Source organism: Rhinolophus sinicus, chromosome 6 (assembly GCF_057876585.1).
Source record: "Rhinolophus sinicus isolate RSI-liver-muscle chromosome 6, RSI-T2T, whole genome shotgun sequence".
NCBI classification, from domain to species: Eukaryota; Metazoa; Chordata; class Mammalia; order Chiroptera; family Rhinolophidae; genus Rhinolophus; species Rhinolophus sinicus.
Window position 1 is genome coordinate 47314533 of NC_142506.1, and position 23560 is coordinate 47338092.

General features: G+C 39.6%; 1 protein-coding gene across 4 annotated transcripts in view; it reads right to left on the reverse strand.

Moving 5' to 3' along the window:
* Window positions 1-229: 229 nt before the first annotated feature.
* Window positions 230-23560, reverse strand: part of LYST (lysosomal trafficking regulator) — a 172927-nt gene continuing 149596 nt past the window's right edge. For all 4 annotated transcript variants that reach the window (XM_019746974.3, XM_074316725.2, XM_019746975.3 and 1 more), the window contains 9 exons: window positions 22001-22231; window positions 19880-20069; window positions 16639-16775; window positions 13751-13849; window positions 8556-8695; window positions 8187-8284; window positions 3639-3795; window positions 3154-3225; window positions 230-2271 (listed from right to left, as the gene is read on the reverse strand). In XM_019746974.3, coding sequence (XP_019602533.3) covers window positions 2133-2271; window positions 3154-3225; window positions 3639-3795; window positions 8187-8284; window positions 8556-8695; window positions 13751-13849; window positions 16639-16775; window positions 19880-20069; window positions 22001-22231 — 1263 coding nt within the window. In that variant the 3' untranslated portion in view covers window positions 230-2132. The remainder of the gene's footprint in view (window positions 2272-3153; window positions 3226-3638; window positions 3796-8186; window positions 8285-8555; window positions 8696-13750; window positions 13850-16638; window positions 16776-19879; window positions 20070-22000; window positions 22232-23560) is intronic.

A 23560-nucleotide genomic window follows, 5' to 3' on the forward strand; every position in this document is an offset into this window, starting at 1 on the left:
AGTGGTTTGACCTGGGGGGCGCTGACTAAACTCTATTTAAGGGTAGGAAAGTTGGAAATATAAAATTTCTCATAAAGACCACAATTAAGAAATGAAACTTATCCTTTTCTAGTGACGTAAATTTATAGGGGAGCTAAAGAGAGAACCTATGTGGGTTACAAAAAAAAAAAAGCCACCAATTTGCGATCTAGTCACAATATTTAAATGGCACAAAGAACAGGCCTTTAACTCTGTTTTTATGAAATTTATTCCCCATTTGAAGTGGCAGTGTTTACAACGAAAAACAGAGCGAGTGGTAATTTACAGAAATGTTTGCCTGAACATGCACATCATGGAGTGTTTCGAATATACACATTAAGTGTCATGCTGAATAAATAATCCCCCCCAAATTAATTTTTATTTTTACATAAAAATATAATATTGCACTCTTAACAAGACCAGTCATTTTGCATATTTCCTTGTTAGGTAAATGATGCAATTCAGCCTTAAAAAACAAGACTGAGTAGCAGCCCTATTCTAATAGGGGACAAATTTAAAGTTCTCAGTAGAAAAATGAAAGCTAGACCAAAGCTGCAATTTTTTTTTTTTTTAAACAAAGCACATCACTTCAACGTGAATAGGAATACTCTCCTCTCTGCACCTATCTGGACCTCGGAGCTGACGCCTGGTCCGTGCGAACATGACCTGAATGCAGCCTCTGCCGCATTCTGACGCGGGAAGTGGTTTCAGGTCACAAGCGCACGCAGCCACGCGCTGCCTCTTGTATTGATCTCGATGGCAGAGACTTGGGAACTGTATTTCACACAGTTTTTAAGCAGAATGTTTTAGAAAGTCTGGAAGTTACAAAAGGAGTTCTGTAAACACCATATGAGTCAAATTTCTGTAACAAACTCGCAAGTTATTCTCAGGCAGGAATACATATTTTTATCCCATGGTAACATATTACTGAGCTTATTTTACAGTGTTTTCAAAGCCAATAAAGCAGCACCCCAAGTGAAAATATATTAATAGCTGTAATACCATGGTAGAGATAGACTGTCCCAAGAGTTTTAGGAATTCTGTTTTCACGTGGGTAAGTCTGCTATGGTGTACACTTAGATTTTTCTATTGTTCCTCGAATTCTCAGGTTAGTAGAAATACAGTGGTAACTGTTTCCTAAAGGAATTATTCCACCTAGTCACCTAGTGTTTAAAACAAAGTAAGCTGTCATCTCTTCTTTTGTCATTCTGTATTGGGGAAGAAAACTTCCTGCACAGTAGATTAAATGACTTGCCTGGACTGGATTATTAATATCTGTGCAAACTCTTTGCATAGTGGAGGTTTTCTACTGGAAACTGTTAACTTTTCAATGCTCTGTGAATGGCAGATGTTAAAAGAATTATCATTGTGTTTAAATCTTAGTGACTCAACTAAGGATAGTCAATATCTAGTGTTATGGATTTTAAGTGGGATTTTTATGAAGGAATTGAATGTGTCTGAAATCAAAGATACTGTGTTCTTGTTGGTGGCTGTCAAACTCTGCTTCTACTTTGCGCTAAGAAGGCAACTGGCAGAAAGTGCCTTTCATCATTGAGACTCAGCAGTAGTTTGTGTTTAGTATTCAGATATCCCATAAAATGCTTGCTGCAGATGCACTGACTGAACAATTTACTTCTCAAAGAAAGCAATTACTAAGTCCAGAATTCTTTATCCTTTTCTTTCCTTTTTTTGTGTGTGTTATCTCAGTATAAAACTTTTTAAATATAATTTTTTTAGAGTATTTTATATAAACAATTATCTAACCAATTTAAATTCGACTGGCCCTTTTGGAATAATAGAAAAAGGAGAGACCCTAACTTTTACTTTAGAATGCCCTTGTAGAAAGGAAAACTTTAAGAATATGATCGGAACTTCCTGTGTAAGACTTCAGTCTTGTTGGCTAGTGCATGCAGACACAAACCTCACTCACTTAGAACAAAACCTTCCTCGTAGGGCTTGTGAGGCTGCAGAGTTTTGTGAAGATGAACAGATTTTATAATTATTTGGATGGTTTGTTTGGTCACCTATTTCTTCATGTTCAACCTCCTAAAACTGGTGAACTCAACAAGTCTAGTTTGGAGTTAAAGTGCTTGGAGAACGCACAGTTCTCGCCTTCATCCGGCCGCATAGCTGCTCAGGAAGGAGTAGAACATGGGCTGTTTCAAGCGCTGTTGGTCCTTCCGGCACCATGCAATCACAGTCCCTTCGCTGTTTGCTGTGTACAGATGGTGGCCATCAGAGGAAAACGTAAGGCTGTAAAAAAAAAAAAAAGTCCATTTGTTCATTATCTCTCTTAAAACTGCATTACCATATTGCTGGTCATATAGAAATTAAAGAAGTTACAATATTTTTACTGGAGCAGAGAGACAAACAAAATGACTGCCTATCTACAGCTCATTGGTTTTGACTGTAAATCTCACATAGTTTGGTGAAGCTCATGATACAGAATAAAATCAGGATCCTAGAGGTCAGTGCATGCCGTTCCTTCTTTGCATATTTTCTTGTTCCTTCTTGTTTATGCTTTATCACTTAAACGACAAATACTTGGGTACAGGAAACTTAAAAATGTAACAGTACTACATTTTCTCTTTATAGAAATAAATGTTGATGATTTATGGAGATATTTTATTTCCCTGAAAGATGAAGGGGTAAAAATGGAGCAATACACTATTAATTTAGGTTCATTGAACTTTAAATCTCATACACTGAAAATAAATTTATTTTGACAGAGTAGAATTTGAATCACTTACGTCCAATTGAGTTTTGAAAGTCAAACTTGTTAATGGAGCGGAAGGTAACTGGTTGTTTATCAGTCTTGCAAGCACATTCCTGCAGCTATCAATCAATGGTATTTTCAATAAGGAATGGAAAAAGCATCCCTTCTCTCATTCAAGAGGCCCTCTCTGGGGACTTTCCCAGTATGCCCCTCTGTTAGACTCAGCTCCTGACTCTGATTTTAAGCTCCAGAGAGACCAGGACTGTGCCTCCTTTTGCCACTGAGTCCTGCACAGCCTGGCGTTGGATAAGTGTCAGCTGCCGATAATTACTCATCACATATTTCTTTAGGTCTGCTTTCAGATCTCTAACAAAAATGCAGTCACCAAGTATATTACGAAGAATGGGAGAGCAGCTTACCTGACAATAGGCTTATCTGATTTAGGAAATGTGATTTCTCGCACTGGCTTTAGGTCCCATGTACTCCATAACCTAAAGGGAAATAAGTCATCTAATTATGCAAACTAAAACTTCCTTCATGAAGAAAACCTACGTATTTGTTTATTTGTTAAAATCATCTGGAAGGAAACACAATAAATGATTCACAGTAGTTATTTAGGGGAAGTTTACAGGGGGCTGGGTGTGAGAGTAAGAAAACCTAACTTTGTATATTTTCATATTGTTAAACTTTTATAGTTAACAAACAATATAAAATTGCAAAACTGCACTAAAGCTGTCTTTATTATTTAGAAATAAAACAAGAATAACTGAAGAACCTACATCTGAAGGTGATTTTAAATCTCTAAATATTAAATATCGACATACCTAGATAGTGAAAACTTAGTTTTGAAATTGCCGTGTCCGTATGAACAAACGCAATCCAAGAGAATCTGAACTCGTCTCACCTCACAATTCCATTTTCTAGTCCCCCAGCAATCACGTTGATGGACACTCCCTCTGGCTGGTTAGAGAAAGCAACAGAACAGATGATCTCTCTGCAGTGGACATGTCCCACGAGGTCTCCGTTCACTGTCCAGAGTCTGAGGTCACTGCCTCCGCCAGCTGAAATGCCAAAACCACTCGCAGGTCACAGACTGTGGGCATCTCAGAGCCCTGCACCCTGGGTCCCAGAGGGCATCACTGGGGCCAAGCTCATTTCAGTGGTGAAGTGTGTAGGCAACTCCTGACTGAAGACTGTACAAAGGAAATTACTACACTGTAAGTCACACGGAACTTTGAATATTATTCTAGAGACAATGACCAGTGAAGAAAATAAAAAATTAATCTGCAACAGAGAGCAACAAGGTAAATTAATCATGAATCTTAGTATTTCAGCATATGAACTACCAAATCTGAAAGTACCTAGAACGCTAAACAATCTCCAAAAAGAGAAGAAAATAGTCTCTGAAATCATCTACAAGTGACTCATGTGACTTCTGAAGAAAAAAAAAATTACCATAAAAGTTAGCTGAGTTAAAAATGAATTCTTTAAAAAAAAAAAAGGAAATCTGATTCTTCAGAATGGGATTGAATCTACAAATCAATGTTTTACGGAACTAATTATTTTCTTTTCAAAGACTCTAAGTAACCAAACATTTTGTGGTTTTCCAGGGGGTAGAGGAGGGAATCATTGCTTATCATCCTCTGGAAACGGGCTGGTGGATTGGGGGCACCTGATGCTGTGTCCTTCTTTGCAGAAATATTCTCATGCTGATAACGTTTGGGTGACATAGTGTTTCTACACTTTTTAAATTTTATTTCTCCATTAGCACTAATATAAAAGTGGAGAATGTATGTCTCTCCTTTATTAAGGCAATGAAAAGATTTCAGATTTTATAGCAAAGAAACAAATATTGGAAATACTCCTTTATTTAAAGATATGCTAAAGACCTTCAAGTATCACAAACCAAAATGCCTAGCGTGTTGCAGCATTATTCTCAACAACCAAAAGGTGGAAACAACCCAAATGTCCATCAACAGATAAATGGATAAACACATGTGGTCTATCTACACAATGGAATATTATTCAGCCATAAAAAGTAAGGAAGTTCTGACACAGGCGACAACTTGGATGACACTTGGGAACGTGATGCTGAGTGAAATAAGCGCCAGTCACACAAGGACGAACGCTGTGTGGCTCCACTTCTATAAACTATCTCGAACAGGCAAATTCATAGAGACAGAAAGTAGAACAGAGGTTATCAGAAGCTGTGGGGAGGTGGATGGGGGTACAGGGTTTCTGTTCCGGGTAAGGAAAAAGTTTTCAAAATAGATAGTGGTTGATTACACAACATTGTGAATGTAATAATGCCACTGAATTGTATACTTTAAACTGATTTAATGGCAACGTTTATGTTAACTATATTTTAACACACACACACACACACACACACACACTCACACACGAAGATTTAAAAATGCCCAGTGTTCTCCTCAGACTTCCCATTGTAGAATACTGATTAGGAGAGATTATCTAAATAAAGCATCAAGAGGTAGGGGATTCTATTCTAGGAGACAATTAAACTCATCTTTTCCATGAGTAGCCTACATTTCACTCTTTCTTTTGAATTTAATATCTGACAAAAGACTTAAAAAAATACAAAAGGTAACCAGATGTGTACTAGTAAGGTTAGAAGGTTTATTAAAGTCGTTGGATACATGTCCATAAAAGTTACTGACGTAGGGTTGGTCACATGATACATAGCTGCTGCATGGCTTAGTTCTTCAAAATAAAAAATCTAAACGTGGCCCTGGACTCACTGAGGTATAGTATGGAACTTAATAGGCAAAGAATTACCCTAGCAGATCACCCAGCAACTCTGGCCACACAACCAAGAAACCACACACCTCCCTAAGATTGTAAATATCAAATACACAATACCAGATAGCACATCAACTAAAAGTCAGAAGGCTGGGCTTTCCTGAAAAAACAAACAAACAAACAAAAAACGTCTATTCTTCCTATACATCTTCATTGAAATGGAAATAAATGGGAGAACCATCACCTACCCTGAATCTTAGAATATTAACTGTATAATGCCACTGGCAACACATGACCAGGCTATGAACCCCAGTTAGAAGGCATATATGTTAATCCAGTGACAGAATGATTTAAAAACTATCTAGTATAGTATTTACCTAGTTTAATAAGTTTCACATCTTATCATTATAAAAACCACATCCTATAATAACCACTGGGGAATTATCAGGAATGAGCTTGCCACTATAACTTCAGCCGCAATACAGAAATTTTTGAGACTGTGTGTACATATGTATAGGTACATGTATGTATACACATACACACACAATATACACTAACAATGTAATATTTTAAATTTTGATTTTAAAGTTATTTGGATGGTCCTCAACAAAGGGTCAAGATTTTTGATAGACTAAATCTGGTAACTTTCTTTCCTTTCCAGACTGTAAGAACAGGAGCATGAATTCTAGTCTTGGTCACTAAACATAAATTTGGCCTCCTTAAAAAATCATTATTTTTATTATGTTCTCTCTGTACCCAATGTTCTTCATGACTCCGAGCCATTATTATGTGGCACTGCCGGGGGACACCTGCATACCTACTGGTGAGCTGGTAATTGCAGCAAAAGTCATTTTGCTTCTTGCTCCCGTATGACTAGCTGATGTAACAGCCACAGATATAAATCACTACTGGAAGCAGGAAAGTAATTAACTTTATAAAATTCAGCTCCCTCAGGATAGTCCTAACTTCCAAACACATTGCCAGAACAAGAAAGAGAACTCTGTATAAATAATCATTATATTAGTCCCCCAGATTCCCTCTTGATGCTAAAAGCTGCTAGTGCACAAATCAAGGAAGAACACTGAGCAAAGTCATCAATCATCTGCCCACACTTGTATTACCAAAGTCAAGTGTTTAAGACCTTTCCCCTTAGCGATGCTGATGAGGAAATACAAATGTGTTCATGACATTTTATGATGGAGGCCGAGACTGGGAAATACTTCACACCTGAAATTTTCAAGCACGAGTAAAGACACTATTCTTGAAAACCAGAATGAATGAACATTTTGTAAAAACAACAATAAAACTCCAAGAAATGTCTGTGGTATAATAAAAAACTAAATATGGATCTTTGTCCCAGGTCTCAGAGCTCCTAAAACCCTTGTAATTTACCATCTTTTGTATGCAACTGAGATGACCCCTACAGGGAGCGGCCCTAGAAGCTTCAGGATGGGGGCTGGTCCCCAGAAAACCAACCACCTTGTTAGACATACAGCACGTCCCACCTCTCAGGAGGGCAGAGGGGCTGAGATTGAGCTCCATCACCAATGGCCAGTGATTTAATCAACCACGTCTATCCAATGAAACCTCAGAAACCCCACACACAACAGGGTTAGGGGTTTCTGACTTGGCAAACACAGGTGCAGGAGGGTGGCGCCCTCTGACTCATGGACAAACCGTCTGGATCTCCCTCTATGTGCCTCTTCATCTGGCTGTTCATTTCTATCCTTTACAATAAACTATAGTAGTAAGAAGAGTGTTCTACTGAGTGCTGTGAGTCCTTCTAGAGAATTACTGAACCTGGTCGGAGGGTCTTGTGAACTCCCAAATTTGCTAACTTCAAGTAGTTGGTCTCAGAACTGAATTGCATTGTTGGACACCCACTTGGTGTCTCAGAACTAAAGAACTGGTTGGCGTCTGCAAAGACACCACCAATTTGGTGTCAGAAAAAAAACGTTAAACAATATAAAAAATGCAAACAAAGGATAGAGGACCACCCACTACAGATGTGTCAAAGACAGTCTGTACTGAGCACACACAAGCAGCGTTTCAAAGGATCCCTTCAATTTTAAGATTCTGAAGAATAGAAATGCAAACAGAAAATTCATGAATTTTCCAACTGTTCTTTCCTGGTGAATGCATTAAGTTTTTTAATATGTATACACGAAAAAACAAAAACCAAAAACAAGACCTCTGATGAGGAGATACATCTTTGTCATGTAAGTTTTAAGGAAAATTATACCTCCATTTGTTATTCTATAGTACGTTCTCTCTCAGGAACTGGAAGACATATATATATTTTCAAAGTTGATCACCTGCTGCTGCTTTTCATTTCAGGAAGAAGGTAGAAAGTTAAAAAGCAAAAGAAAAAAGGATAGAAAAACAAAAACCAAGAAAATTCAGATAATTATATAACAATAATTTGCTTAACTTACATGTGCTCAAATGCAATTGTACATATATCAGAAAGAGTTAAATTATGACAACACTAACTTTTACATAAACTGATGCCTAAATCGACCAACCTTGGACCTTATTGTATTTTAACACGTACCATACATGCTAGTAACAAAGTATTACGATCTGGAAGGGAGCTGAGAGGTGGAACCAACAGTTTCACGATGATGTAACCAGCTGGCTAAAGACACTGTTAGCGCAATGGCCCTGTGCTTTAGTTCCGGGGCTAGCTCACCTGAGTCGCACACAGTGGCGATGTCACCTGTTGTCTCACTGGCAGAGACGGCCGTGACAGGGCTTTTGTGTCCTGCCAGACTTTGTACGTAGCACAGCCTAAAAGACCAAAGACATGAATTTGTGTATGATCATTAAATATAGTTATATTCTCTTATTTGTGTAATTCTTTTCCTCAGTATGTGTGCCTATTATTCATAAGGTATTCCTACGGGGTCTTTTGATTCCAATCAGATTACAAAGGTAAAGTTTGTATTTCATGCTTAAAATGATTGTAATGTAAATATATTATTTTAGTGTAGCTGTTTCATACAGTAAAAACTGAAACATTAAAAATAGCTGTGTTGGAGTTGGCGATCTTTCTCGGTACCTGTTTAAGTCCCATATGATGCAGGTTCCATCTCTGCTCACACTTATCATTATACTGTACGGTTTGCAGACAAACAAGCTGGTGATCTCCTCCGTGTGCCCATAGAGATGTAGCTGAGACTCCATTTCTATCTCTGAAGACTGAAATTAAACATTTCAGTAAAGTATAAGATAAAAACAATGACAAAAGGTAGGCTAGTATTTATCTCCAAAATAAAAACAACTGAAGTGACTCAAACATTTCATTTTTCAATCTAATGCAGTGCAACCTTTTCTAAAGAGTAAAACTAAACATTAAAAAAATTTTTAGTTGCCCATAATTTCATCAACTAATGTGCTTTTCATTTTTGTCTGTTCTTGTCCAGTCTTTGTTTAAATACACATGTATTTTTATAGTTGTAACGACTGCCATACAGATAATTTTCTGTTTTCTATATTCTCCCATAAGCATTTTCTATTTTTGACATTGTCTTCAAAATTTTTAATAGTTATAATATTCTATACAGTTAGTATACCATAGTTTACTTGAGCATCCTTTATTGCTAGACATTTAAAGTTGTTTCAAATTTTAAAAAAATTATAAATGCCATAATTAAATCCTTCATGTATAAATTTTTTATTTCTCCATTGATTTTTTTCTTTTAGAATACATTTCCAGAAATCTACTAGTGGATCAGTGAATATTGATAATTTTCTAGTTCTTGACGGTGTCGCACCAATTCATGATGTCACCAATGGTGACGCATACTGATACCACCATGACTGGTCCATAGTTACAGATTGGTTTTCTAAATCAAAGTTTGCAAACTCATGTTCCAAGGTCCACACTGGCTCACAGATGCCAGATGTCCACACAAGGTTTCACTCCTCTTTTCATTACGCTTGCTGTTTATTAACTATTTCAGTACTTCTACTTCGAAGAATATAGAAAAGTAGAAATAATAAGAATAATAAAAAAGCTATATACTCAGTTAAACTAACCTAACATTTTATATGATCAGTCTACTTTTAAAATAAAGAAAACATTAAACATTACATTAAACATTACACTGTTCTATTTCCACTCCCTTATCAGAAGTTACTACTATCTTGTATTTTGTATTTTTGTTTCCCATGTATGTAGAACATACGTTCTCCTACGTTACTATAACTATAAACGACCTACGTATTGTTTTCCATGTTGATAAACTTTATTTATGTGGTATTATTTTTAGGACCTTCTGCATTTTGCCTTTTTGTTCACCATTGTTTTTGAAACATATCTGTGTTGATACATTAGTTGCAGCTCATCTATTTTAAGCGCTATGTAGTCCCGTGCTTTATTCACATAAACATACACATTTTACACTTAAAGAATCAAATGAGGAGACAATAGCAGCTCCTGTTCTTCCTCAGAACAACTGCATGAGTGAGCGGTGGAGCAGCTGCTGTGCTTATCTAGGGCACGTGACCCCTGACTGAACACAAGCACAGCCTCCAGATGGGCTTTTACAGGGGTGAGAGTCCTGGGTCTGGGCCCCGGTTGGCTCTCCTCTGACTGCGACCCCCCCACAGGGCCGGGAGCCACAGGGCCACAGCGACGTGCTCAGAACCCTTTCCGACCAGGCGTCAGGGTACCTGGGACCCAGGAATTCCTGCTCCAGAGGCCTGAGCCCCTTCCTTCTCTGCTTGAGCTCTGCAGCATTTGAGTTTGTGACTCACCTCTCATTCTAAATCTTTGAAAATCTCCCAAGTTTTAAATGGTAATCAAGGTTGTTTTAATTTGTATTTTTCTTGCTATAACCAACTTTTTCACATGTTCATTTTATCTGTAAATGTGTATGCCTTGTTTTGTGTATTTGTTACTACATTTAAAAAATCACTTGAACGTAGTGCCCTACTTGGGGAATAGAATTCGAGTGTCTTCCTTGTTTCTCCGGGATGACCCAAACCACCCCCATCTGAGGACACCTTACCCAGAGTCCAGTTTCCAGGATCCTGGACCACCCAGGGAATTCCAGCCCAGGGCATTCCATCAGGAGCTGGCCCCCGCTGACTGAGACTCATCCTCGCTGTCTGGGTGTCGCCCTTCAGGGACCAGTTCTTGGAGAAGGGCCTCCTGGGGACGCCCCAGCACGCTTGGCCCCTGGGGTTGTTTCTAGTCCTCTCTCAGGAGCTTCCAAGGACAGTGTCATATTTCAGGACTGACAAATGCCCTCAAGGTGAAACCTCCTGCCCTGCTTATTTACCCCTCTCGCTTCAGAGTTCTTCACTAGCCCGTCAGCTCTTTAAGACTTAAAACATTACACATTTTTTTGTATTGATTTATATATATGTATAGAGACACACATATATGTGTGTGTATTTTTTTTAAATTATTCTCTGACCATGAATAATATTTATGGGGTAAACACCACTTAGGGCCCCTATAGTGGTTGCCGATATTTCACGGAGTTTGTACTTTAAAATGATGGCGAGAGTTGGGTGTTACTAGATGATTCCCTGGTGGATCAGAAAATAATTTCCATGCATAGAACAGGAATCTGGTGCTGGCTGCTTCTTTGTAAAATTGTTCCCGAATGACACGATACTACCTCAGATAAACTGTACCTACAGTCTCCTACCATCACGGGTTTAGAGATCAGAAAACACACGTGATGTGGCCACACTATTTAATTAGTGAAAAAGTGCCTCAAGAGCAACTGTTTTAAAATCAGTTATCACTTTCAGAAGACATTCTTCTCCAATATATAAATGGCTTATAGATAACAACTCCTAACAGGTCAACCTACTCATAATTATTAGAATGCATTTTAGAAGGCTGTCTTGGGAGATTCAACGGAAACTTATAATGCTCAAAGTTAGATATGCTTTATGAGCTAAGGAAAGTATTTAATAAGATCCCCTTGAAAATGTTTTCAAACGACAATTATTTTGGCCAAATCCCTTATGGGACCTCGGGGCCTGTTTTTGGTCTGTGTCAAAGCCAACACAAATGAAAACAAACCTTTGAGCGCCATGGCATTCAGTGCGTTGGGAGAGTAGGAATAGGGAAGAGTAGGAACACAGGGTCCCAGCTGCAGCGTTAGGGACGATAAAATGGTGAGATGGTCCCTGAGAAAAAGCGGCCTCTACCAAAACTCAAGTGAGGTCCCGTCAACTCCAATAATAAACCACACAGCTAAGATGCATTTTGGACATGGTTTAAATAGTAATTGTTAATCTCATAACTTGATTAGCTAATACTATTAATACTTAGGAACAAAAGAAAACCCTTACAGATAAGCTGAAAAAATATACCTTAAGGCAAATACGTAACTGAGGGGAAATAAGCAACTTAAGACTTCACAAGTCTACAATAACTTCAAAACTAAAGTATATGTTTTGCTGTATTCAAATTATAATAGTGACACCTTTGATCTGCTATCCTCAAAGCTACGCTGTGCCTAACTCCCCTACACTGACAATCTTTTTGAAAACCTATACTATGTACTGGTTAGTGTACAATTAAAATTTTACATTATAGGGATAATAGAAGTAAGAAAAACTAAGAACTAAGAACCGTTCTAAATGGAACAGTCTTGCAAAAAGCAAGAGGAAACGAAACACAAAAGAAGGAGCTAGTTTTTAACTCAGTGTCTGTGGCATGGTGCAAAATTATCTGAGGCACAAGCAGACAACTGCTCCAGCAGCGGGGTTTAGAATATATTTGAGGAAAAAGGAAACAGGAGGGTGAGCTCCGAAGATGAAAGATGATGGCAGCCATAAATATCACAGATGTTATAAAATTAACATCCATTTTAGGTCTTTGGGAGAAAAAAAACATTCCAACAGTAAGATAGCTCTCTACTCAGATCGCTCCACATGTTTTTATGGCATAAAGACCTTACTTCAACCTACTTTTCCTGCCCTGTCTTTCCCATTTCTCCCAGCATGTTATATCTAAACTGCACATAAAAGTGTTTGTCACCCCCAAATCACCAGGCCTTTGGTTCCATGTTGTTGGTTTCCTTTGCCTCGCCTCTTTTTTCCACTTAGTGAAACGACCCTTCCCGCTCCAGTCAGATGTAACTCCTCAGGCGCCCTGACACCTGGCTGGTCCCTCTTCTGTGCTTCAGACCTGTGAGTGAATGTTTCTTGGAGCACACCCTTCTCCTTCCTGCAATCACCGGTCCATGCCTGTCTCCTGCCGAGGGCTGCAGTGGCCTCTAACTGGTATCCTTGCCTCTAGTCTCAGACTCCTTCTAAGCATCTCTCCATGCAGGCTATTCCGTGGTCTTCCTAAAATGCTGATTGGAGCATAGTACTCCCACTTAGAAGATTTTAATGGCTCCTTATGCTACGAGACAGAAACAATATTATGGTCACATTTATACCCCAAGGATTGAGGCAAAGAACCTTAACAAGAGTTTAAAAGGGAATAAACTTGGACAGAAAAGTAAGAGGAACCTAGCGTCACCCTATGCTAGGAATACAGGTTTCACTCTGTAAAACATACTCAATAATATAATGGAGAAAATTGTAATGGAAAAAAGAGTACAGAGAAAGTTCTAAATTAGAATGAAAACTACTGAGTTAGCACCCTAACTTGCCACGTATCCTCAACAGCACCACAGATAGTTGACTCAAGAAAGAAATGACAGTAAGTTAAAAGTAGTATAAACGTGTCTTCTTCACTAGCCTGTTTTAGAATTTAACTCTTAAATCTTAGAGATTCAGTGAATGTCTAAAATAGTTTCTTCCAGTAAATGGTAGAAATTAAGATGGGCTACATGGGTGTTGCTGTCATTTAATTTACCCAGAGAATATAGTGATGCTGACCATTAGGGGGTCTAAGCTCCAAATGTGACAGAATCTTGGGGTACACTCCTGAGCACTCAGGTCGACATGGAGAATACAGGCAAGCAAGCAGCAGAATGTCACGAAAAAGCCTAAGCACAAAACAGATTATAACTCAAAATTCTGTCTGTGATACCCAAAAATAAGATCTTCAAAATTATTTTCAAAATTTTTCGTGATCCTAACAAGCCTAAAATAAGTTAGATATGTGACCTTTTACATTTTAAGAGTGTATGTGAAGAAAAGATTAAAGTATAAAAGATAAAGTACAAAATTTTAAGTTACCCTTATATAAAATGAATCATACTTCATAAAGGTTTTCTTCCCTTCACTGACATGAAAATCCCAAGCTACCCACAGAACGAGCCCGGGACCTACCGTGCTGCTTGTAAATCGGTTTGTGTAGGCTGTGATGACACCACATTTGCTCCCAGTAAACAGCTGGCAACTGTCAGGTACCCAAGCACAACTAGTCACCTTTGGAAAAGGAGAAATCAAAGATTATCATGGTTAAAAAGGATCACAAATGCTTCTACTTGTCTGACAACTATTTTAAAAATACATGGTCACAAAATTTAAGGTAAATAGTTTACTAGAAAGGATTGCAATGGTGCAAAGATATAATCATATCCTGAAACTTTAAGCCAGATGCCTAAAAGCTGTTTCTAAATTAAAATGTATCACAATGCATTGTCTATGGTTTTAGATTGTTCCGTACACACAGCATGCACATACACACACACACACACACACACACACACACACACACACGGCCATTTGCTCCTCAGAAATTTAAACAAAATGATCCAGGATGGACCAGATCCAAGGTTGAGTGTGTGTGTGATGTGTGCATGTGTTTCAAACGTTTACTTGATTTTTACTTTTATGTCTTTTTTTCTGTTTTTGGTGGGGAAACAGGGTACATATAAATAGAGGTATTACTTCTAACAGTCCTGAAGACTGCTACACAGGAGGCGGGGGAAAGGTAAACATGGAGACAAAAATCTGGGATTGTAAATCCTAACCATGAGGCACTGTTCAAGGTCACCAGTCCACCTGTGGGCACTAGCTGACCCCCAGGGCCACGTCCACAGCAGCTGTGTCCAGCTGCTCTGCCCCCCGCCCCCGCACCCCTCCTCCAGCAATACCCTCACACTTCACTAAGACGACAGAGGTCTGCATCCTCCTCCTTCCTTTGTGCCTCAAAATGTCGCCATGTCTCCTGATTTAGTGGAGGAAGCCCTGCCCCACCTCAAGGTTCCTCAGAATGCTCGTCGCCTCAGAGTTTCAAACTGTCCTTTGCTGGCTTCTTCCCCTGGGCCTACAAATGTATTCAGGTGTCAGCTACCTTAAACGATGACTGTTTTTGATCCTGGCTCTTAATTTCTGTATATGATCAGAGTCCACTCAATCCAATTTTATTTTTTGAGTTTCTTGAATAGTTCTAACTATTTGTAAGGACATTTCATAACTTTTTTTTCCTAGATGTCTTCTGGAGAACAAGGAGACATATATTTATTTTTATAGAGAATAAAATTCATTCTGTCTTGTAATTACCATGTAGGTCTACCGAAGCCTTTTATAAACCTAAGTTACATTACAGGATTTTAATAATCTTATTTTTCCTTTATCTTGAAATATTCTGCTATTTCATCATTCTAGGAATTATTTTATCACCACTCATCAATTATTCCCAACTCTGCTAAAACAAAACAAAACAAACAAAATAAGAAAATGAAAGAATGAAGGGTTTCCCAGAAGGATAATGTAATATGTGAAATAAATTGTCATCTTCTGGTTTTCTTATTGTATTGTCCAAAGAATGCTGTCATCTTTCAAAAAATTACAAAAGAAGTCACCATTTCTGAAGTCTGCTTTCAGCTTTCACTGAACACAGTTGGAACTTTTTCATTTTCTACCAATAATAGAAAAGAGAAGAAAACTGACAGAGGAATATGTTTCACAATTATGTAATCAAGCAGAAGACGAAGACAAAGAGACGGCAGGACTCTAATCTCTACTGATGAGGATGAAGTTGGTCAGAGTGAGTCTTCATATGCTAGTGTCCTAGACGAATTTTCTCAAACTGAAGAACTAATGCATGAACAATGTATTTCTAAGGATGAAAATGAAATACGGCTTTCTCATCCAGTTAGTCATTTGATGGGAAGCACTTTATCACACAGTACATTTTGCTAAAATAATCTGGATCATCCCATTTTGCTACAAGGACTTATGAGGGATTCTTCCATCTTTAATGATGGTTGTATGCCAGACTTTACATGACAGCCATCATTTTGCAATATTTAAATTCTTATTTAAATTTTCTAATAATGTTGCTTTTCACTGTCCTTTCTTCTTACTCTTGTTAATTTACTGGTATGCCAGATAACAAAATGTGATGACCTTTTTTTCAGGTATGTTGGGGGTTAAGCATAAGTCATTGCTTTCTTTCACTGTCAAAAATTCTCCCAAAAGTACCCTACTCCATTTCTAAAGTGCTCAGAGAATGGGGATAATTGTTGGGGCACACGAGTAGGCAGCAGGTGTTATGTAGGTACTGGAAGTCTGAAAATGGTAAGAGAACTTCTCATGGAGAGACAGTCAAAGAGAGAAGGTTCTATACAACTTAGTAAGTTCTGGCAGTGTATATATATAGTGTTTTTGTAGTCTACAAAGTAACTTTCACAAACATTGGAAACACTTTTACAACAGCTTTATCAGAGAGTAGTTAGAGTGCCATTATTATCCCAGCTTCACGGAGGAGGAAAGAAACTCAGGTTTGGGAAGGTGAAGTTACTTGGCAAAGGTGACACAGTAAATAACAAAGCGGGGACACCACCACAAATCACTGGGTTCAGTGAGGCCCACTGCTCTTTCTACCACACTGTGACGCCTAAATACCCGGTCCATTTTGGAAAACCCAGGTACAGAAGATAACACTCTGGTTACAGGAAATGACATGGTGACAAGGCAGGTGAACACTGAGAAGAAAGCAGTCAATGCTGATTTTGTTCAAACACTCTGCCATTAGCTGATGCCGTGTAGGAGGTTATTATACTGTCTCAATGAGACACAGGGTGGGAGACACGTCTGGGGACTCAGGCAGCACAGTGGTAGTCAGGACGTCTGTAAACACGTAAATAAGACACACGTCCACCACCTGCTTCTCGACGGGACTCACTGCTGGGTCTCAAAGACTGGCTACCATCAGTGTGACTCCTATTTAAAGCCTTACATTTCATTACTATGATGAAAACACTTACCTGATACTGTTGTGAACTCTGTATAAAGTTGACTGGAGGCTCGCTCTGTTTACTCTTCAAGCGTAGAATGTTATCGGCATATCCCCAGCTCAGGATGGCCGACCACTGGATGTCAGTGCTGTTCATGCTTCGCACACCTCAAGAGGAGAAATGAGAGGGTCAGAGCGCCACTGCTGCAGGGACCCGGCTGTCCCCAACCACGGCAGGTTAAAGGCCGAAGTTCACATGGCAGAGCACAGTGTCATTCCAGGGCAACACCGTGTGAGTGTGTATCCGCAACATGGACCGATTTACGGTCCTTTCATTCCTTTAAAGCTAATGAGATCCTAAGGGGGGAACTGTATTCATCCTCACTGTGTTAAGAAATTTTTATAAAAGGCATGAAGAACAGTCAAGCCTACTTTGTTCATGTTCTGGGACACCTTTACTTTAAAAAATAAATATGAACTGGATGCTGTTTAAATAACTTCCCTAGGTCATCCCTGCTGAACAATCCTATGGACAACTATTAATACCATAAAGGGAGCTCTGCTGGAACAGAAGCAACCCGGCCCTGAGAAGGGACAACAATCCTGTCAGCTGCCACGACTCTGCATGGAAGACCTTCATTCAGCGAGGTTCTGCTCTTTCTCTCTCTCTCTCTCTCTCTCTCTCTCTCTCTCGCTCACACACACACACACACACACACACACACACTCTCACACACACACGACTGAGGGTGATGTCCTCTCGGGGTACGCATGGGACACCCTGACACCCCTTGTCAGTACCAGTCATAAGCTACGCCGTGTCAGGGTGATGGCCGCAGCTACACAGCACAGGTGCTGTGACTGGCGCTGCCCTGCAACCTGGAACGCTTTCGTCCCTTAAGGAGAGAACATGTGCTTCATTTATTCCAGTACCTACCTAGGATAATGCCCAGCATATGGACAGATAAAACAAATAAATATTTGTTAAATGAATGAACAGCACACTAAAAATGTAATTCACAGATTTTGTTTTTGTTGAGTGTTAATACCAAATGTTGATATCAGTTTTGCAGTAAAGGAACTGGGAAACACTCATTAAATATAAGTTCTTCTAAACATAAGCTGCACAGAAAGAACCATATTTCATGAGTCTCAGGACCTCTCAAATCTACTAGAATGCCCACCATGTGGTAAGTGATTGATGAACGAAGTATATTTAATAATTGTTCCCAGTTTCTCATTCCAGTAATACAAGATGCAGTATCTTTTTAAAAAGAAAAAGAAAAAGAAAAAGAAACTTCTCCTTTACTTATTAGAACAGTGGATTTCACACCACAGCCCCAGAGATTGTGATGCAGTGTGTCTCAACTCACATGGAACCCAAACGAGCATATTTTGAAAAAAAGCACCACAGGCAATTCTGAGGCACAGTCAATCCAAGCAACGGGCCTATCATGAAAACCACCCAGTCTCTCGCTACATTGTACTATGCATGAGAACTAAGCAAAACGGTACAGTTACTTGAGATATAACAAGTGCTCAACACTTTGCAGCTGTTAACACAAGACCTGACGTCCATGTGCTTCGTCCAAGGCCTCTGTGGAACAAGCACGGGGACCCTTATGGGCTACGGGTGACAGTGAAGGCTCAGAGACCCAGGCCCAGGGCGTTTGCTGTCCCGCGGACATGAAGCACTTAGAAGGAGTTAGGCACTGTGCTAACAGTTCCCTATATTGTTCCACTTAATATTCATAACGAATTTCCCTGTGAGGTAAACCCTTTTGCTATTCCCATTTTGTAGATCAAAAGCCAGGCTTCGGGAGGCTTTGGGAGGCGTGAGTGATTGTCTCAAGGCCACGCAGCTCTGAACAGCACATTCAGGCACTGCACCTCCCAGGGCCACAGCCAAAAAGGTCGCACTATAGCACTCCCCTGGACACACCTGGATTCTGGCAAACCCCAGAAGTATTCTGCAAGGACATGAAGTGTGATTTGAATGAACAAATCTACTAAGGACTTGTGAGTAGTGGCACAAACAAGATAGGTTGACAATTATACGAGTATGTGACATATCTAAGTCCCATCTTGCTAAGTGGTAATACCCAGCCCTTTCTCTCCTGCTCAACAGATAAACTTCGATCCACTCTAATACTTTAAAATTTAAATTCACACATTTTGGTACTTTAAATATTATTAACAGTTAATTACTTGTGACAGTTCACAGCTAGTTGCAACATACTAGTGAGAATAAAGCACTGATATCACAATAATTACAATTAAACAGATTTACCTTATCCTATTAACTGATAGAACTTAGATGGCACACAGCCTCGCTTACTTCTAACAACTATAAAGGCAAGCATTCGTTTTGTGATAGAATTCAGAGTGAGCCTGAAAGAATGGCAGCCCAGCCGGCACACTTCCATTGAAGGGACCTACGTCTGGCATCCTCGTGTTACAGTCTGTCTGCGGTTGGGAGGTTATGTGGACGCCGAGGAGCACCGTGCATGGAAAGACAGCAACGGAAAACGCTCGTGTGTGACTGCTAAGCGGCATCTAATCTGGTCCAAACGCCGGCTTTCAGGCAAATCCACGCTCACCTGCTACGAACGGAGCAGGGCTCCCGTCACTCGTGTTACTGCCCAAAGCCCACAGCCAGTGAGTAGAGAGAGTTCTCTTGCATTTAGTGAAATGGCTAGTTTGGAAGGGCTGAGGGATGACTTCAGTGGAAAGTGTTCCTAGTTTTCCATTGTCCAGGTGACATTTGGAAATAGGAAGAGGTCCTTTATTGTACAGCACTTTACACGTGCTGCTTTTAGTGAGTCAGATTGCTTTCCAGGCATACGTGTTTTTAAAACCTATTTTCAAGGCTATCATGACTTCCTTGTCTTGTTTTGTTTGTTTGAATCTCTTGACTGTATCTTCTGAGGTACTAGATTTGCTGGTCAAATACATCTGTCTATTCTGAGATTCAAGAGCCCCAAACTATACATCTCTATAAAAGTGATAGTTTTCGTCTTGTGAGCTGAACCATTTATTCTTGTCTCCTTCAAACTCCTCCTCTCATTTCCAATGGTACTGCATTTAATTCCATCTTTCTTATGCAGTATGTTTTAATTCCTACTTTGCACTAAATAACCACAGATTTGAGCAGAGTTTTCACCAAGGACTCAGAAACCTTAGAGGTAAAACAAAAGAGCAGCACAGACGACTTAGAAACATTCAAATCTCATGAAAGATACCGGAATGATTTTCATTATATTTTATTTTACCTTGTTCTTTGCTGTACGTCATCAGAAGACAGAAATTTCGGGACAAACCACAGATGGCTCTGGTGGGCAGAGCCTGGAGGGAACCAAATCTTTCTCCGTGGGGCTGGCTGAAGCAGAGCACAGGCACTGGAGCACTTGGGGAACCTACGTACTCCCCCCACTTCAAGCCTTTTATCCATGACAAAGGACTCTAAAACCAAGAAAAGTAAAAAGTATCATGTTTTAAAAGGTAGTAAATATAGAATTACTTATAATGAAAATTCTAAACAAATTAAGAGAAAGCAACTTGATTATAAACCCATAATTATTTTATACTTTTTTACTTGCCCCATGCTTAGCATATAGAAATATGTGTTCGTTGTTGCCAGACATGAACAAAATAGATAAAGTCCTAGTCCCGTAGGGTTGCATTCTAATTGGGATGGGGGGGGTCAGACAAATAAATGAACAAATACACATATGTGAGGTGGTGAAAGTGCTATGAAGAAAAACCCAGAAGGGGGAGAGGACTGAGCATAATGGAGCTACTATTTTACACGTGGGGGTCAGGACAGACTCTCTGCAGAGATGGCCTCTGAGCAGAGACCCGAATGAAATGAGGGAACGAACTGGGGCTACATCTGGGGACAGGTCATTCCGGGCGGAGGGAGGAGTCAGTGTGAAGGTCCCGCGGTGGTAGTGAGGCAGGTCGTGCACCAACTTAGAAGAGTTAATCAGCAATGAGTATACCAGTCAATTAAGTGGCATTTGTTACTTTTCAGGGATGTACTATTAGATTATTTTGACAAGTTAAAATAATAGATTCTAGTTAAAAAGAATGACGTTGGTAATGACAAAGACTGAAACGATTTGTGAGGCTTCAAAACCTTCTGAGTTAAAACGATAAGTAAACACAAAGCGTGAAATACAGTTTTCAATTATGAAACACAACATTGGTGATCTGGTTTCACCGAAACACCATTGTCTATCATATAGGTATTTTAAATTTGTGTTTTTAAATTGGTGTTTTCAATTTGTGTTTTTGTTTGCATTTAACATACAAATTTGATATTTGTGAGCTATGAGCACAAAGCATTTACATTCAGTATTCTATTTGTGTTCTGCATTTAGTGTATTTAAGTAACATTAAGAAACAATTATTAATACAAGGTCTGTGAAAACCGTTTTCTCTTAAAACAAATCACAGATCTCAGTATGAGATACACTGCCTTGTTTCATCCTAAGGCCCTTCACAACCTCTTTTCTTGCCTTCCTGTCTTCTGCGATTCCCTCCGGCAAACCTTTAGAATACTTTACAATTCATGGTCTCCCATCTTATTATGCTGCTTTTATAAAGAAGAATTTAGTTGACAATTAGAATCCAACTTACTGTTAAGGTTTTCTTGCTTTGTTTTTCTATTTCAAAGTAAAAATTATACCTACTTCTATTTTAAGAGTCAATATTTTTTATCATTACAATCTGGGGAAGCCAAAGAATATGTAAGGTCCCCGTTCATGGTAACCGTCACACCTCTGGTCAGGCCTTTTGGTGGGAGGTGATCACCGGGATGCACGCATGTGTGCACCGGCATGCGTGCACCGGCATGAGTGCACCGGCATGCGTGCACCGGCATGCGTGCAGTGGCGTGTGTGCAGTGGCATGTGTGCACTGGCATGTGTGCAGTGACAAGCATGCAGTGGCATGCGTGCACTGACGTATGTGCAATGACATGTGTGCACTGCATGTGTGCAGTGGCATGCGTGCACTGACGTGTGCAGTGGCATGCGTGCACTGGCATACCCACGCTCCAACTGTCCTCTAGTCCTGGGCGGTGCCTCTCCTTTCGCCTGCCAATTACTGTTGTCTCTGCCTGGTAAGGCTTCCCCTGGTAATAACCCAGGGGTTACTATCTGACCTGCGCTCCCAGAGCACTCTTCACACTACTAATCCAGCATCACTAACACAGACATTGCTGGAAGCTGCAGGCATCTGTGTTCACTGGCTGGTACATGTCTTCATGCTGGGACTGTGCCTTTTATTTGGGGCCCTTAAGCGCCTGTGAGAGGGCCCGGCATCTCAGGAGGTGAACCTGACATCTCAGGAGGCTTCTGCTGAATTCTATTGAAATCCCAAGGACATACCGGATAGGCGACTTCTTTGGCCTGCTCTCGGGTTTCCCGGAAAGCAAACTGCACTAACAACCCCACGGCAGCAGGAAGCTCTCCTTCGATGTTGAGCTTGGAGCCAGGTCTGCTCACGTGGGCTGACTGGAACAGCTGACGGGGGGTCTGGCCGTAGGTTTTAATCATGGTTTCTAGAGCTCGTCTCTGAACAGGATCTTCAACTGCAGAGACATCCATTCCAAAATACGTCTGAAAGGTGAAAGAGTGAGAGAGAGCCAGAGGTTTGTATAAAGTGTAATGGGCAGTCACACCAAAGGGGAAACACCGTGCTCTGTTCTCAAGGTCATGGTCCACACTTCTCGGTTTGAAATGGACATGGTTTTGCAATGTCCATAACCATCAATGGTCTCACTGAGATTAGAATAGGAATGATCAATGTTTCTGGAGGGCTGACTGAAAATAATGCATCTTGACTGGTGCTGATTAGCTATGTTTATAAAATTGATTTTTAGCTTAGGACCAGAGAATATCATATACGACTTCATGTATGACACGAAATTACTGAAAAAGTCAGTCATTTGCCCAAGTAATATACAGGAAAAGGCAAAAATGAAGTTAAGATAACAAAGTCAGTAGGTAGTTCAAGAGTTATGAAGGTTCTAACGAAAATTGTATAAGTGAATCCAAAAGAGCAGCAGTGACAATTCCAAGCTCTTTAGGGTAAAGGGTGTCATCACACTTCCTTCTCAGTGCCAGCATCCCTGAGAGGCAGAGGGAGAGTGTCACGTGTGTACTTCTTTATTCCCAAGGCTGGCAGTCAGCAGCGGGGTACAGATCTGTCTTGTTTGTGTGAACCCACCATACAATTTACCTTTTAGCATTTAATCAGTCATAGCAAATTCATTTACAAATCTAGATATGACATTTCTGTAAGTGCTGAGATAACATTTCAAAGACTCTTCAGAAATTAAATAACCTTCAGCACCACTCCCTCCCAGTCTGTATCTTACACATTTTTCTAACAAGGCACTGCTAATCAAATACTTATAGAAATGCTTGTCTGAGCAGGGTCAGCCTCATGGCTGCATGACTTAACATATTTAAAAACTCAAATGAAGATTGGAATAATCTTCTATCCAGGACTCTTTTTTCTTTATTTTAAAATAGTGCTTCCTTATATTCTCTGGTATCACTTTCTAAGTGAACGCCATATATTAGTGAATGATGAATTAATGTTAAAAGACATTTCTACACTCCCTTCAAAAGCTAACCTTTATTTGTACTTGTGTATGTCAGACACTATTCTATATGAATGTCCTTCTGTATTTATGAGGTTGGTATTATTGTTCACATTTTAAATATTTGTACATTTAGGTACAGAAAGGTTGAACTATTTGCCCAAGGTCACATGGCAAGTGGCAGCGTTACAAACTGAGAATATGAAGTCAATTCTGAATTTAGAGACTGTGCACTTAATTACTATACTTCATTCCGTCCCACGAATTGAATTTTATAAAATTCCTAGAACAATGGCATAAACTCTAGCCTTTTTAAAGTTCTAAAGTTCCAAAGAATCAG